We start from the raw sequence: 17971 nt of genomic DNA on the forward strand, positions 1-17971 counted from the left end.
AGTGAAGATGGATAACAAGAGCAACGTTGTTCTCATGCCTGCTTTGCATATGTCATTTTGCAGCCCAGGGATCATGGACTGATTTTGACTTTCAAGTCTTACTAAGAAATGCATTTTCTAATGCTCATTCTGTAGTAAAAACAGTGATTCTTGTAATGAATCTGAGCAAAGTAAATTGAAAACCTGGGAAGGATTTGCATTCTACATGTTAATAAGAACATTTGTGATTCATGGAAAGAGATCAGAATATCAATAGTAACAAGAGTTACTATTAAAATGAGGAGTTCCTGTCCTCATTTTTGACTTTGAGAGGTTCAAGACTTCTGTCAGGAAGTAAGGGAAGTAGCCAGCACAGAATTGCAGGTCATTGAAGGCTCAAATGGTCATCATTCTTTAGCAGTGAAGTATTTTATGATCAATATATGTACATTCAACATTATACTGCTGCACAGTAATTATAGTATGTACATTATAATGTGTAATTACAGTGTAAACAACTTTATAGGACTAGGAAACAAAAAAAAATCATGAGACTCACTTTATTGTGTACTTGCTTTATTGCTGTGGTCTGGAACCAACCTACAATATGTGTATATATGCCCATATTCGTCTGAGGCTGTTGCTAAAACTATAGAATCCCATGAAATTGACTTGTGTTGGGCCCAGGCTGGTTCAAACTATGATCCTCCTGGTCTCTGTCTCCTGAGTAAATAGGATTGTGAGCCACCAGCACCCAGCCTTTTTTTTTTTTTTTTTTTTTTTGTGGTACTAGGGTTTGAACTCAGGACTTCATGCTTACAAAGCAGTTGCTGTACCTTTTGAGCCACACTCTCAGTCCATTTTGCTCTGGATATTTTGGAAATGGGGTCTTGTGAACTATTTGCCTGGGCTTGCCTTGAACTGTGATCCTCCCTATCTCAGCTTCCCAGTAGCTAGGATTACAGGTGTGAGCCACTGATGCCCAGCTTTTGATTTCATCTTTAATCATCCTTGCCTAATTCTGAGTTAAGTTCAGTCCTATGAATGGTAGGTGAAGAGATTCTCAAAGGAAATTTTGAAAAAGACTGTTCTTACAGGCAAAGGGCAATCTAAAGAAAAATAATACAATTCTTGAGAAAAACCTTACAAAGGTGGTTATGCAGATGAGTACCACCCACAGTCATTTCACACACACACACACCCTTTTTCTCTCTGCTTTCTAAGCTGCATGACAAAAAAACTAAATTAAAATATTAATTCTTTACCATTTACCCAGAATAAATAACTACTACTGTTAATCGTTACTGTTACAAGAAAATATTTGCAGTTCATTTTTCTGATTGCATCAACCTGGTGTTAAAAAATATGTCTTATTTCTGTTTTTTTTTTTTTCTTTGAAGTAGCATTGTTATTTACAGTTTCTCAGGCTTTGATTAAATAACCTGGTGTAACTTATGAAAGCTATTAAAGGGGAAAATAGATCTGTGGCACATGTTTCCTGTTACAGGAAATAATATGGTTAAAATAACTGTCATTTTGAATAATGTTTAGGCCAACTCCCAGTCTTAACAAGCTTGGATATCTTCTTACCAATGAGACCTGGGCAGGAAGAATGCTAAATGAGAGAGTTGAGTTACTAAAAAATACATAGAAGGATCTCCAGGCAGATCTCAGAGCAGTGTTAGCAGGTTGACCACAACGTGGCTTGCAAACCCAGAAACCCTCCACTTCATCCCACTTACCAGTTGTGATTTTCACGATGTGGCTATTTTGGTTCTCATGGGTTCGAGAAGTTATTTGTTCCCAAATTTACCCTTATCTTAGTTTTCATTATACTAATGAAGCATTTGCAGGTTCTCAGAGGTTAGTCTTCAGTTTACCAAGTAAGTATCAAGTAAGGATTAGTCAGAAATACTTATTTTATGGGACTAGAATTTGAACTCAGGGCTTCACCCTTGCAAGGGAGGTGCTGTACCTCTTGAACCACACCTCCAGTCCATTTTGCTCTGGTTATTTTGGAGATTGGGTCTCGCAAATTATTTTCCCAAAGTGGCCTTAAACCATGGTCCTCCTGAGAGAAAAGGAGGGAGGGAGGGAGGAATCTAAGTTGAACTTATAAGGAACTACACAGAAGCGGAGGGTGTTAGAGAAAGAGTCCTGACTTGACTGGAGAAGGAGCATACCTCATGCATGTGCAGCTCAGAAGACAAAGATGCATATTATAAAATACAGAAGGAATTTGTTCTTTTTTCTTTAAAAAAATTTATATTTCCCTGTTTAATACCATTCCTAGTCAGCTTCAGTTATCTGATGTAACACATTCCATGCTGATTCCAAATAACTTGTTTTAGGCTATCACATTCATTTTAGAGCAAAAAAGGTAGAAGTGCAGAGTAATGAGAAATGTGAACGTGGGTTCTTAAAGCATTAAGACTGTCTTGGCCTGGGGGTTTACTCACTGATAGAGACCTGCCTTGCCTACTAAGCATGGTTCAATGGGTTCAATGTGCTGTACCGCCAAAAATAAATAAATAAATATAAATATATAAATATATATATATATAAATATATATATATATATATTTATATATATATATATATAAAATCTCTAACCTTTTGGCCACTCATTGACCCAGGCTATAACTATTAAGAGATGAGGTTTTCAGCTTGTTCTGTCTTGGCACACCTGAGAGATACCAGACATTCTATTGGTGATAGTAGCTGGGAACCGAAATACTGGGAAGGAGTGTTGGCATAGTTTTTCTGGAGAAAAATAGGTGATGTGATAACCTCTCCCCAAAGTAGATCTGGTTGGTGGCCAAGGCTCTTCCATTTGTAAAATTCTGTGATTCCCTTTCTCAACTTTTCTTTCATGCCACCTGCATACCTACTCCTCCTGGAGAATATGCACTAGTTTACTGTTGAATTGTCATTCCTACCTTGTGTGCAAGAGCAACTAATACTCTATTTAGATGGGAAGGAAAAATTAAAGAAAAAGATGGGGATTGGAGCATGGCTGACATCATCAAGCACTTGCCTAGCAGGCCTTAGGCCCTCGGTTCAATCCCCAGTACCTTAATTAATTGATTAAGATAGAATCTGGGATTTCACTTGCTGGTGTGTTGGGAAATGTCCTAGAATATAAAATTATGAAATTTGCGATTTCTCTTTTTCACTATCAAATTAAGGAAGAAAAACCCTCTGAAATATCTCTCAAAACATTCTCATAGCACTTAAAACTTTGAACGTGGACACCAGGTTTCCACCTGGTTTCCTCCTTGACATGAATGTGTAAGGGAGCCTGCAGTCTGCATAAAAGACCAGAGCTTGTTAGGTATTCTGATTCTTTCTGTCTGAGATGTGTATCTTTTTTTTTTTTTTTAATTTTTTTTTTTGAGGTGCTGGGATCAAACCCAGGAACCCTGTGCATGCTAGGCAAGTGCTATACACCACTAAGCTGCCTATCTACCCCTGGTATGCATCTCTTAAAGTCTTAAATTTAACTGAATTATATATAAAACATATATGGACCATTGAAAATATTACTTGAATTTTATCTAGAACAAAGTACAATAGCCTAAAACAAGTTATCTGATATTTATTGTTGACAAAGCCATAAGTAGTTTGTGACCTACATGATAATTAGAGAAAATACAAAACATAAATTACAACTTAGTGTTCAGACCTCCTGCTCTACATTTATTGTTATTTCCTCATACACATTCAAGGAAGCCAGATGTAATCCTTGGCATCTCAAGATTTAATCTTGGAGGAAGGTGGAGCCCAGGGTCTTTTCCATATTTAGCCCTTAATGCTTTTCAAGCCTTTAAAAGAAGCAATTGGATGGTTGTTAAATGGTGATTGTCAGTATCTCTTGCACAAGGAACTTTGTTGCCACTACTTTATTTCAGATTGCTGAAGAAATAGATACTTATAAAAGCCTGCTTAGTCATTTTATCTTCAAGTCAAATCTGTTAGTAATGAGAGCTTTATTCACGTCTTGACTTTGAACTGTTGGCATCATATATTTCTTTATTATTGAAGAGTAAATGTAATTCATGTCATAGGCCCTGAATCATACCTCTACTTTATGGAACTATTGTATGGCCAAATCTGTGTGATGATTTTTTTAACTAACTTTTTTTTGGGAGTGGGCAGTACTGGAGTTTAAACTCAGGGCCTCATGCTTGCTAGGCAGGCACTCCACCTATTGAGTCACTCCACTGACTTAATTTACTTTTTTATTGTGGTGAAATATATATAACAAAATATACCATTTTAACCACTCTGAGGGTAAAATTTCATGGCATTGATTATATCCACCATGTAGTACCACCATTACTGGTCTATTTCCTGAATTTCTCATTACTTCAAACTGTAACACTGTACTTACTAGGCAGTAAGATGTAGTCTACCCATCCCTCATTACCCTCTGCTCTACTTCTTGTCTCAATATTTCATGTAAACATAGTTATATAATATTTGTCTTTCTGCATCTGGCTTATTTCTCTTAGCATAACGTTTTCAAGTTTCATCTATCTTATAAGCATGTATTAGAATTCCATTCTTCCTACAACTGAACAGTACTTCCGCCTGAACAGTACTTCCACCTGTATATGTACCACATTTTGTGTGTTCATTGATCTGTTGGAAGACAACTTGGGTTGTTTCTGCCTTTCAGCTGCTGAGAATAATGCTGCTATAAACTTTGCCATAAGATCTGAGTCTCTGTTCAGCTTTTTTTGTGAGGGTGGTGGGGAGGATACCTGGATGTAGACTTGGTGGGTCACATAATGATTCAGTATCTAACCCTTGGAGGAATGTGAACATGTTTACAACACACACTTGATTCTGTTTTCTTGTTATGCTTTCATTAATGTTTCTTACGGGCTTTTTGTTGTTTCTAGCTTATTTCATTGGTTGACTTCTGTTGTTAAATTTTTATAACTTATTTGTTTTGATCATTCATTTTTTTCTTTTCTTTTCAATTGTTTGTTTTTCAGACCCGAGTCAGAACTCCATCACAGGGGAGCACAGCCAGCTGCTAGGTATGGTATCACTCGGGGATGTGGCTCTACAATCACCTTGCTGCCACAGTAACGGGCATTACTTATTCCCTCTCTACTTCTATTCTCAGTCTCTTCCTTTTCTCCTTTCCACCTCTCAGCTCCTTTCCTGATGTTTCTGTTTCCAGCTTGGCAAGCTTTCGGAAACCACTTCTGTAACTGATTACCAAGACTCGCTTTAGTTATGCTATGAAGTAATTTTACACAGTCTATGGTTGAAACATAATCTAAGATTACAACTTCTTTTTTTCCAAGATAATTGTGAATAGAATTATAATATTCTGTAATATTTGGACTTCACAGCTACTTTTCCCTTTTTATTATTTTTCTAGGTCTTTTGATAATCATTTTAATTACTGAAACTGTTTCATAAACATCATGCATTAATTATCCCACAGAAATTGGTGTTCCAGTTTCTTATCTGTGAAACAAGTTACTGAGCTAGCTGTTGCTTATTGAGATTGCAGTAAGCATAATTTGACAAAATTTTGACAAGCTCATTTCAAAATACACAAACTAAACATACTCTAGTGAGGAATCCGGGCAATACAAAGGTATAGATAAAGCAAGCCATAGTCCTTTGACGTATCTTCTCCCCACACCTCACCTCCACTCCTCCAAAATACTTGCTGTTGACAGTTTCTTGGGAACTCTAGGAATTTTTAATCACAAATCTTCATATTATATATGTCCCTCCTTTTTCCTTTTTATATCAGTGGGTTTTATGCCACTTAGTTCTCTCTCCATGAGAATTTGGGTTATTTCTAGGTGTGTTCTGTTCAAATTATGTTTCATTGAGATTCGTGTACTTGTACCTTTACAGTCTCATACCAGTTTATTTATAGTATAAACTCCTAACGATAGAATTCTTTCCTCAAAGGATTACACGTTTTTCAAAAAGATAATAGCAATAAGCCCCCAGCAGTAAGGGGTGTAGAGGAAAGCTTGGCTGTTTTACCAGAATTATATTATTAGTCTTAAGTTATTGTATATATCAACAGGTAAAAATGGCAGTTCTAGTTTCTGTACTTTAATTATGGTTGAAATTAAGTACATTTAAATATATTAACTGCTGAAATACAGTTAAATATTAACCGTATGAAAATGTGCAGAGCAGCTGTGAAAATATTACCAGAAAATCCAAAGTTGGAAAGTACTTGACGTGACTTGTTTGTCTACAGCACCTTCAGGGTGTTAAAGAAGTAAGGGTGCTCCTTTTTTGCTCTATGTTAAGGACTTGGAAGAGTCCTTGAGTTAATGTGAGGAGCTAATGAGAAAATGAGATTTAATTGTCATTCCTTTGATATTCAAGTGTTGTTTTTTGTTTTTGTTTTTGTGGTGTGGGGTTTGAACTCAGGACTCAGGGCCTCATTCTTGCTAGGCAGGCGCTCTACTGCTTGAGCCACACCTCCAGTGTTTAATTCTCATTCCTTTGAGTATCTGTGCTACAACTGTATCTAACACACAAGGCACCCATAAATTCTTGCTGAGTGAGTGATTTCACATAAACTGCAGGGAAATCTGGTCACCAGGGTCCTAGCCTTGGTCTGTCGCTATTCTCTTTTTTATTTTTGTTTTGTGGTGCTGGAGATCAAACACAGAGCCTCTCACATGCTGGGCAAGTGTTTTACTAATGAGGTAAGCCCCAGTCCTTTTATACTTTTATATTGGATATTTATTTGTACTGCTCAAACTCAGCCTCTTCTGTGTAAATATTTCATATTTAGATCAGGAATGGTTAAGATTTCATTAAAAGATTTTGTCACAGGCTGGAGGTGTGGCTCAAGTGGGAGAGTGCCTGCTTTGTAAGCCCTGAATTCAAACTCCAGTCCCACCAAAAAAAAAAAAAAAAAATTTTTGTCGCACCTTGAAAAGCACATTTCCCTCCTAACCTGTTGTTCTGTCTGTGACACAGATGTTATACTTCGAAGTTTATGAGTTAAGAGAAGGCCTCAGCTAATGAGATGGACAGTTAGAAGTTAATATAGTTCTAGTATTACTAAACTGTATTGAAATAGTGAAAGATTATTTCTCTCAATATTTAACCATCTTATTGTTTCTTAGAAAAGGCATTGCTAGCTTGAATTAAAATCTCAGCTTTTGGGGTTGGAGGCATAGTTCAGTGAGCACTTGCCTCACATGTACACAGTCCTATGTTCAATCTCCACCATCTCAAAAACAAACAAATAAATAAATATAAATAAACAAACAAACCTCCTTTACAGTAAGTTGGCCTAGTAGGTGAAAAACTGGTCCAATTGTCTTGTCTGCTGAATTGGATTTATAATAGCATCTTCCAGGCTTGTCAGCAGGTGGCAGTTATTTTACTGTATTTACTGCTTCGGCTGACTCATCCAGTCTCTTGCAAAACTCAAAGTCAGGCTGGGAAGCGTGGGAGAGTGAACCATTGTGATAATGATACAAGTTCTATACTTAAGATTTATGAACTCTTCCCTGTATTTTCAAGTTAAAATCTTTTAGAAAGAAAAGCAAGTATCAGTGAGTCCTAGTATGTCTACAAGAAGTCTTATCAAACATTCAAAGAATGGCAACCTTCAAATCTTTCTCAAGACATAGAAAACCAATTAAGCGCTATTGGAATCAGTTTGAGGTTTTCCTAACCATGATAACAAAACTTAACAATGGGATATGAAAAAGGTTTTGTATAGGCCAGTCTTATTTATGAATACATACATAAGACTATAACAAAATACTTGGAATCTAAATCATGCAGCATATTTTTCAAAATTGCCCCCATGGATGGGGGGGGTGGAGGTGTAGTTCAGCAGTAGAGCACTTGTCTACTATGCATTAGACCCTGGGATCAATCCCCAACACCACAGAAATTAAGCAAGGGAATAAATAAAATTACCCCCATCATCAGTTTGGGTTTCTGCTAAAAAGACACGGTTCACTTAATAACAAAAATCAGTTTATGGACTGGAGGTGTGGCTCAAGTGGAAGAATGTCTGCCTAGCAAGCCTGAAGCCCTAAGTTCAAACCCCAGTACCATCAAAAAAAAGTCAACTTATGTTACCTCCTATATTAACAGATTGAAGGGGAAGTATGATCTTACTAGATGTAGAAAAGGCATTTGATTAGAAATGTATCCCATACTAATGTTCATCAGCTCATAATGATATTCTTAAAAACTAACTGATCGGCATTGGAGTATTTTAGTGAACCAATTCATTTTCCTGAGAACTGGTCAATAAAGAGAAAGAATGAGCCAGGCACTGGTGGTCCACACCTATAATCCTAGCTACTTGGGAGGCTAAGATAGGAAGGATCATAGTTCCAGCCCCGGCAAATAGTTCTCGAGACCCCATCTCTAAAACAACCAGAACAAAATGGATTGGAGGAGTGCCTCAAGCCGTAGACACCTGCTTTGCAAGCCTGAAGCCCTGAGTTCAAACCCCAGTTCCACCAGAAAAAAAGAAAAAGAATGAAGTATCTGTCTTGGTTTTAACTCTTCCACTGGGTAGCCATATAGTAGATTAATGGGAATGTGTGTTTATTTCAGTTAGCCAGGCGTCATGGTACACACCTGTAATCTCAACACTGGAGAGAGAGGGGCAGAAGGATCATGAGTTCAATGACAATCTGAGCTACATAGCAAATATCAAAAAATAAAAAATGTACTTCAACTCATAAACAATAAATAACAGAATGAGAATACCACCGTGTTTTACCCCTCATAAATTAATGTATTCAGACATTAGTCACAAAAAGTTGCTAATATCTCAAAAAGAAAGACAACCAGATGATGACATATACTTCCTGCTGAAAGATTCTCGTGCCTAAAAATACTGAGTGTGGTGTGACTCAGATTCTAGATGTAGCTGCCAACTTAGAGGACTTGCAATAAACAGAAGGTGCTGAGCTGCGTCACATGGATGCCATCATCAAAATGTAGTCCAAGAAACTCTTCAGGAAAATGGCATGATCTCAGTAAGCCAAGTGCAAGGGAAAAACAACAATGAGAAAACTATAGATACAAGAGATCATGTTTGGCTACTGATTCAAACAATAAAAACCAGAAACATGACTTAACAGCATTTGAGACATTTCATGTTCAAACCTGAACGTGTGCCAAGGAAAATTAAGTACTCTTTCTCTCTCTCTCCCTCCTCCCTCTCCCTCGCCCTGTTTCTGTCTCTCCCTATTTAAGGCCAGGAATGACTTTGACAAGATCAGGAGTCTAAAGTAGTAATTTCAAATTTATCGGGGGCCCCAAATACAGTGTAAGTGGTAATTGACAAAAAGCAATGTTGTAGAAACAGTAACAACAAATGAAGTTTTTATGAAGACAAACCATACCAGCCACTTCAGGGGTAGAGCGGGGGATTTGGCTCAAGACCAGAGCAGGCAAAAAGCAAGCCAAGCCAGGCATGGTGGTGCATGCCTATAATCCAGCTCTTAGGGGGTGGAAGTAGTAGAAGGATTGGGGTCTGAGGCCAAGCCTGGGCAAAAGTATGAGATCCTACGTGAAAAAGAAACTGAAAGCAAAACAACTGGTGTTGTGGCTCAAGTAATAGAGTGCTTGCCAAGCAAGCATAAAGTCCTGAGTTTGGTCTCCAGTACTGCCAGAAGGCAGTGGGGAGCAGAGGGTGGGGAGCAGGACATTTGATATTCCTTTTTTTTCTGTATCCAAATAAAAGTAATAACTGAAGGCATAGTTTAGTGAAGGAGTTGTGCAGAGCCCTGAGTTCAATTTAAAAAAAATGGATACCATAAAAAACAGAAGTACGAACCAGGTGCTGGTGTCTCACCCCTGTATCCTAACTACTTGGGAGGCTGAGATCTGGAGAATCACTGTTCAAGGCCAGCCTGGAGAAATAGTATGTGAAACCCCCATCTCCAAAATAACCAGAGCAACAGAGCAACTGCTTTGCAGGTGTGAAGCCCTGAGTGAAAATCCCAGTCCCACAAAAAAAAAAAAAAAAAAGTCAAAATATGAAGTCTTCAGAAGAATCAATGCTTCTCCTGTTGGCTCTCATTTAAATTATGCAATAAAATGCAGATTAGCTTCCCAATAATACTAGCACTGTTTGGATAGTAAAATGAGAAAAAAAGAAACATGGCAGTGATCCAATGGGATGTTTAATTCAAAGCATTGGTAAGGCCAGTCTGAGTAGGTGTTCTCCAAAGGCATTTTAGGATTCTGGATAATCCCTGAAGAGCTCTAGGATCCAGGTTTGGTTCATGCAGAGTAAAGAGCATTTGTTATTCAGAAACCTGCAAGCTCCATTCCTCTGGTATTTCCTGGAGTCCCAGTAGCCATGAGGCTTCTTGAGGCTGTACTCCAAGTAGCATGGTTTCCAACCAAGGTGCATGCCTCAGTAAAACCACTTCTGCTTCATGCTTTTCAACATAACTGCTGATGAAAGCTTGGTTTCTTGTCTGGAAAACCTTGACCTCTGGAGATTGTCCAGGAGTCATGATCAGCCAGGATTTCTGCAGGACCCTTCACACGAAAGCCACCACCACAGGAAAACTGCAGGCATCACTGGTGTCCTAAGACAAGTCTTCACCAATATCATTCCATTTTCCAATGAAATGCGGCAAGCAAGCCAATGAAAGCAGGGACAGAACCAGCAGGACCAGTGTCTAGAAGATAGGTGATGTTCACTAAGAACTTGAGTGGAGAAGTCATTAAACAATGCATGATCATTTAAAATTGATACACCTTCTGGGTGAACTCAGCCTTTCCTCATGTAGTTTCTTTCCAGTCCCTAATACTGTTTTTTTTTCAAGACAAATTGTACATCTCTTTTCTCGACTTTCAGCTGTTACATGTTCTTATCTTGTGTCTCAGATAGACAGAATCTGTCTAGATTTTGGTGTTTAATCTAGTCTGTCAATCTGTATGTTTTTACTGGTGAATTTAGTCTATTAACACTATTGTCATTAGTGATGTCACTGGTGTACTTGAACCATTGTACCGTCCTAAATTATGTTAGTTTGTCCCGCTTTTTCTGTATTACCTCTTCTTACTTTAAAAGATGCCATCTGTGTCATCTCTGCCTCCCAAATAAAGAAAAGAGCGCTAGCAGCCCACTCGCACTCACCCTATCATGTTATTGTCTAGAATAGGCCATTCACATTACGACAGCAGAATAACAAAACCCATTAAAAGTATTTTAAAGGGGGAAGAGAATAAGAAGAAATAATATTGGGGTGAATTTGATCCAAGTACATTATATACATGTATGGAAATACCACAATGAATCTTCTTTGTACAATTAATACATGCTAATAAAAAAAGAAGAAAAGAGTAGGGATGCCAAGAGCAGTGGTAGACGCCTGTAGTCCCAGCTACTCAGCTGGCTGAGGCAATAGTGAAGGAGTTCAGGGCCACCTGGGCAACATAAGGAGACCCTATCTCAGAAAAAAAAAAAAAGGTTACAAAAGGAGGGACTGTTGACAAAGTGTTAGCTAACTACATGGTCTGACTCTTTGCTGGTTTCCTCACTAGTCTCTTTCAGCCACATTGTCTTTCTTGTCCATGAGCCCACAAAGGTAGTTTGTGCTGAAGGTCTTTGAAACTGCTGCTGTCTGGCTGGAATGCAGGCTTTTCCTCACCATCCAGAGGGACTGGCACCTCTTCTCAGAGCCATGCTCAGTGTAGTCTTAGATGTAATTGGAATTGGGCGTGTATGAGTCTTTATAGCACAAAAACTGGCAAACACAAGCTGCAGTGGGTGGTTTTCAGTTCAGAGCCTGCTTATGAGGACACTAAGGTCTCATCTGAACTGGCCTCCTCCTCAGTCACAGCCTGTCCCATACCTGTACCTGTCACGTGTTCTTCATTGAGCTCAGTGCTTCTCCAACAAAATGTCTCCAGGACCTAAAACTACCCTGCACAGTAAAGGAATTTAGTAAATATTTATTGAATTACTGACTAAGGAATTACTCAAAAGTACTGATTATTTTAAGCTGTATCATTCTCTCCAGCCTTTTCAGGAGCCATTAGAGACAGAAAATGACATGTTCCTTTCTTTTTCTAACTTTTCATTATGAAAATTATCAAAGGAACAGAGCAGCAGAGTACTATAGTAAACCTCCGTGAGGCCCTCGCCCGAGTTAATGATGGCAAGCTGTTCTCAAGACCTCACCTGATATTTTTTCCCATCATATTTTAAAGAAACTTCTAGACCCAAGATTTTACTTATACCTTTAAAGCTAACTAGTATATATTCAAACTTCTATTTCAAAAATACCTTGTTACATTTGAGTTGCTTGAGTCAGGGCTCTAAAGTCCATACCTTACTGTTGATTTATCTCTTAATTCTCAGTCTTTGAGCTAAAGTTATCTTTATCACTTAATGCTGTTTATTTGCTAAAGAAATGAGATTGCTTATCCTGTGGAAATTCCTACATTCTGAATTTGGTGATCACATCTCTGTGGTGATGTTTGTTTAGTGCATGCATACTCTGTGCTCTCTGAACTGTAGTTAGGTGTGGAGCTCAGTAAGATTCAGCTCCATTCTTCGGTAGGAATACCTCCTGGGTGTGTGGTGTAGGTCCCATCGTCTTACAGTGGGTGCTCTGTGGCCTGACTGATAGTCAGTGGTGGTAATGCTGGTCAGTGGCTCTGGGTGGTCCCTGTGTTCCCAATGTGTAAGGCTTGACCTTAGCCCCACCCTAGTGATTTGACAAGCACTGGCGGCCATTTTCTGGTCCTGTGTTTTCATTAGGGTTGCAGACTGATGGGGTTTTTGAAGTTTCATCTTCAAAAATCTGTTGCACAGATTGGCAGCAGTGCTCCTGTAAGGAAGAACTTTTCTGTAGCTTCTTAACCTGAAGTACAGTTGGCACAAGAAAGGACAGATAATTTCTTGATTCTTTCCTTCCATTGTTTTTCAGAGTTATGTGTCATCTCCTTAAGAGAACCCTGCAGAGGTAACTGATGTTTTAAAATATTATTTTAGATATTTCCTGTCTCTATTTCAGTCCATCACATTTTTATTTTTATTCGTGGTATCCCTTCAGGTTGTCTTGTGTCCTTTGAGGTGATCCTGGCATGTCAGCAGCTTGTTGGCTTTTACCTAGGCTCATTATAGACATATATATGTATGTGTGATTTTTAATTTGCTTCTAATTTTGTATTGGCATCTCTTCAGTAGTCAAAGTCTTAGAGTTTAAGTAGCATTTATGTAATTTTTTATTTTTCTCTTATTTCCTGTCAGACTACGTAACTATACAACTTCCTATACAGTTAAAAAAAAAAAAAAAAACCCCAAGTTAAGGCAGTACTAAATAATAAGAACTTTGCTGTCTCAGGGACTCAGTCTTTTCTTTTTCTTTTTACAGCTGCTTCATCAAATTCCTGTCAGGTGCCTCTTTTAACATAAAAAAATGTGGGAGAGTTTGTACAAAAATAATACCTAGTTAAATTAACTAGTGTCCTAGACAACAGGTGGAGAAACCCTGGAGATGGAGGGCTGTTCCATTATCAGCAGCATCCGTGTGCAAAGTAGGGTTAGATGTGACTAGGTACTTAACAAGTATCCTATTTTTTTCCATTCTAGATTTGAGTAACTTTAAGAGTAGGACCTCTGTAGGCTGGAACCCTGAGTAGCAGTGTCTCCAGAGGCCTTTACTGAGAAGAGGAGTGACCCGTGTTTATTTCTCAGAGATTGGTGTTCCCTCCTGCTGGAAAGGGAACCACATTCTCCAGGCAATGCTGATTGAGCACCACACGCTCAGGTTAAATCTCAACATGAAAACAACTTCTAGTGGTACCAAGGCAGCACGAAGTTACTGGATGCTGATACTTCTTCAGTGCCAGTGAGAAACTAACTTGGTTCACTCTTTTCCAGATGACGGGCATAAGAAAGCTCGGAATGCTTATCTCAATAACTCCAATTATGAAGATGGAGATGAATATTTTGATAAGAACTTGGCACTCTTCGAGGTAATATTTGGGAGAAAACTGTAGACAGATTTCAGGAGCTGAGGTTTCAAGATGGCTGTCTTCTGCTCCATTGGTTTTCAAGTAGTGCAAGCTGGATAATCAGATAACCAGTGTTAACCTGCAGTAGTTTTACTGTAACTTATCCATGTGGTTAGCTCTGTCTATATAGTCTAGTCACAGTATCCATAAGGAAATTTCTGTGAAGTAAGGAAGAGGCATATGGAGAACACTGCCATCTAATTTAGCCGATTTAAATGTTTACATTGGAATAATGTAAGTAAAAAGCAGTGTATTTCTCAACTCTTTGTCTGAGAAGACTACCATTTACCTTAGAGCTAACTAAACAAAAGCTACCATAGGAACAGGCTACCACATTAAGAGGTCTTATGTGTTTTAGTGGCAAATAATAGTAGTATGTGTTTGGGGGGACAAAAGGTGGTATTTTGAGTTAGATATACATTGCAGAATGATTAAGTCATGCTAATAACACCTATTGCCTCATAGAACTTTTTTTGGCAAGAATATTGGAGTTTTACTTACAATTTTGAAGTACATAACATGTTATTATGAGCTGTAGTCGGCAGGTTGTACGATAGGTCTGAAAACTTATTCCTCTTGTCTAAGTGAAACTTTGTGCTGGATGGGTAACATCTCCTATGCACTCTCCTCCCCCAGCCTCTGGTAGCCACCATTCTGCTTGCTACTTGGAAGAGTTCAGCTCTTAGACTCCACGTGGAAATGAGGTCACAGTGTTCATCTTTCTGTACCTAGCTTACTGATGAAAAGGACCTGTGTGCTTTATCTGACCAAGACAACATATACGCTGATGGAGTCTGTGGCCAAGTTCTTGAAAAGAGACTGGTTTATTACATCTTTGTCTGGCTTTGGACAATAATTCAAATGCCACATCTCTCAGTGTGCTTTTTGGTATAAAAAAAAAACAAAAAAGGTATTTTTCTCTCAGCTTCCTTGAAGCAAGGGTCTGACATTAATATTTAGTTTAATCACAGTAGTTTTCCTTCACTTTATACACGCACTCCTATAAATAATTGACACAAATGTCAGTAACCCCCCCCCCAAAAAAAGGGGAGGCATTATGGCTGAGGGTCATATTACCAGTGTCCTGTAGAATTCTGTAGATAAAGTGCATAGCCACTGTAAAGAATAATGAGCTGACACTTGTGATCCTAGCTACTCAAGTAGCAGAGATCAGGAGGATCATGGTTCAAGGCCAGCCTCTGAAGAGAAGTGTGAGACCCTATCTAAAAGTAAAAGGGGCTGGGTATGTGACCAAATGGTAGAGCATCTGCCTAGCAAGCCCTAGGCCCTGAATTCAAACCCTAGTACTGTGGAAGAAAAAAGAATGGTGGAAGTTTCTTTCTAAGAATGTCATAAGCAGGTCAGGCTTTGGTAAGAATGTTATAGCACATTAGGAGTGTAGAACTTGCCAGCAAGTGCAAGGCCCTGGGTGCATTCTCCAGCACCACAAAGAAAAACAACGAAAAAACAAAAACAACCTCCGCATGATCCAGCAGTGCCCCTGCTGAGTATATATGCAAAGAAAATTAATCTGCATGTTGAAGAGACAGCTGCACTCCCATGTTCATTTGCAGCACTATTCACAAGAACCAAGATCTGTGTCAACCAAAGTGTCCATTAGCTGATGAACAGATAAAGAAAATGTGGTGCTGTAGACATGATGGAATACTATTCAGCCTTTAAAAGGAAGGAAATCCTGACATTTGTGAAAACGTGGTTGAACCTAGAGGACATTATATTATATTAAGTAAAATAAGATAGGCATAGAAAGACAAAAACCACATGATCACATGTACATGTGGAATCTGAAAAGGTTGAACTCACAGAAGCAGAGAACAGAATGGTGGTTGCTCGGGTGGGGAAGTAGGTGGGACTAATGAGTAGATTTTAGTAATACGGTACAAAGTTTTAGTTAGACAGGAAGAGTAAGTTTTTCTGTCGTATGATGTCTGTCCTTATTAGTGTACTTGAATGTTGATAAGACAACAGATTTTGGTCTCACCACACACAAAATAAAAGTATCGAGAGTGGTAGATATGTTAACTAGCTTAATTTAATGACCCCATAATGTATACCTGTGTCACAGCATTGTACTCTACAGCTTGAATATATACAATTTTGTAAGGGTTCCTGGTACCCTAATTAAGTGTGATCTTTGGTGCTGGGGATTGAGCCTAGAGTCCTGTGCCTGCTAGGCAAGCCCTCTACCAGCCCTGTGTGATCTTTTGAATCACAAAAAGTCTCCTTGATAAATTTTCTTAGAACATTTACCTGTGAAATGTGTTCTCATTTACTTTGCAGCTTTCTGGTAGGAAGTTTGCTTTGATGCATATTCTCAGTATTCTTCCATGTTTCTGGCCTTATAGGAGGAAATGGACACCAGACCAAAGGTGTCCTCTCTCCTCAACCGCATGGCCAACTACACCAACCTGACACAAGGAGCAAAAGAACACGAGGAGGCAGAAAACATCACGGAAGGGAAGAAGAAGCCCACTAAGGTGAAGATGGCCCCACCTACCTACAAGAAACGAGGGGACATCCAGGGCACCACCCCAGCAGAGTGAGATCAATTAGACACTTGGCGTGTGCTGGCACTGTCTGGACAGTGACAGAGATGCAGTGTCCTCGCTGTCACGTAGGGAGACAGGGACTGTCCTCAAGCTGTTCTAATGGTTAAAGTATCTGTGTCAACAGATACTTCAACAGAAATTCAAGCAAAGTTGAAAAGACTGATACCACAGGGGAGTCAGGTGGAGGGGTTGTTACTTCAGAGCTGTTGCTCCTTCAGGTGTGGCAGGGAGAGTCCCTTGACAAGTAGATGTTTAAGCAGACACCTGACCATTGTGAAGAGGTGACCCTTGTGGGAGCACAGCATCCTAGGGAGAGAGGACAGCAGGTCAAGAGAGAGTATCTACCTATCTGCTGGTGCCATCTGTCTGTTGTGAAGTTTTTGGGGTGGGGGAGTGGTTTGGTTTGGTTTGGATTTTTTTTTTTTTCAGACTGGGTCTCACAATATAGCCCAGGCTGGTTTCGAACTCATGGCCCTTCTGCCTCCTGAATGGTAGGATTACAGATGTGTGCCTCCTTAGCCTGGCCCAAAAGACCAAAAATCATATGTTCTCCCTCGTATGCGGACATTAGATCAAGGGCAAACACAACAAGGGGATAGGACTTTGATCACATGATGAGGCGAGAGCACACAAGGGAGGTATGACAATAGGTAAGACACCCAAAAAAACTAGATAGCATTTGTTGCCCTCAATGCAGAGAAACTAAAGCAGATACTTTAAAGCAACTTAGGCCAATAGGAGAAGGGGACCAGGAACTAGAGAAAAGGTTAGTTCGAGAACAGTTAATTTAGTAGGTAACACACATGCACAGGAAATCAGTGTGAGTAAACTCCCTGTATAGCTATCCTTATCACAACTAGCAAAAACCCTTGGTCCTTCCTATTACTGCTTATACTCTCTCTTCAACAAAATTAGAGATAAGGGCAAAATAGTTTCTGCCTGGTAGCGAGGGGGTGAGAGGGAGAAGGAGAGGGTAGGGGGTCAGGGAGTGGGTGGGGGGAAGAGGGGAGAAATGACCCAAACATTGTATGCACATATGAATAAAAGAAAAAAAAAACAGATACATATATATCAAAAAAAAAAAGATGTGTGCCTCCATGCCTAGCAGTTACTGGGTTTTTTAAAGACTAAGCCAGTTTTTCTTATAATGGAAATAAGAGACAAAATGCATAATAAATATTCCAGGTCAGCTCTTAGAATGGGGACAGAATGGCCTTTGGGTCTTTATTTCTCCATACTTCATTTACCAACTATGCAATAATCTGATACTTGACTGAAGGGTTTCCATTTTAAACCAAAAGAGACCTGACAGCCTAGAGGAACAGAAAGTTTCAAGTTATTGGGAATGCACTTAAAAGTTTATGTGTGTCCAAATGCTTTTGTATAAAAAACATGTG

General features: G+C 39.0%; 1 protein-coding gene across 5 annotated transcripts in view; it reads left to right on the plus strand.

The window, feature by feature from the left end:
- The window catches only part of Slc12a6 (solute carrier family 12 member 6), an 80356-nt gene that overhangs the window by 36974 nt on the left and 25411 nt on the right, over positions 1–17971 (plus strand). For 2 of the 5 annotated variants that reach the window (XM_074065570.1, XM_074065573.1), the window contains exons 2-5: positions 4983–5027; positions 12915–12950; positions 13871–13965; positions 16371–16502. In XM_074065570.1, coding sequence (XP_073921671.1) covers positions 4983–5027; positions 12915–12950; positions 13871–13965; positions 16371–16502 — 308 coding nt within the window. The remainder of the gene's footprint in view (positions 1–4982; positions 5028–12914; positions 12951–13870; positions 13966–16370; positions 16503–17971) is intronic. The other 3 variants (XM_074065571.1, XM_074065574.1, XM_074065572.1) reach the window with 2 other exon arrangements.

This window comes from Castor canadensis, chromosome 2 (assembly GCF_047511655.1).
Source record: "Castor canadensis chromosome 2, mCasCan1.hap1v2, whole genome shotgun sequence".
Classification (NCBI taxonomy): domain Eukaryota; kingdom Metazoa; phylum Chordata; class Mammalia; order Rodentia; family Castoridae; genus Castor; species Castor canadensis.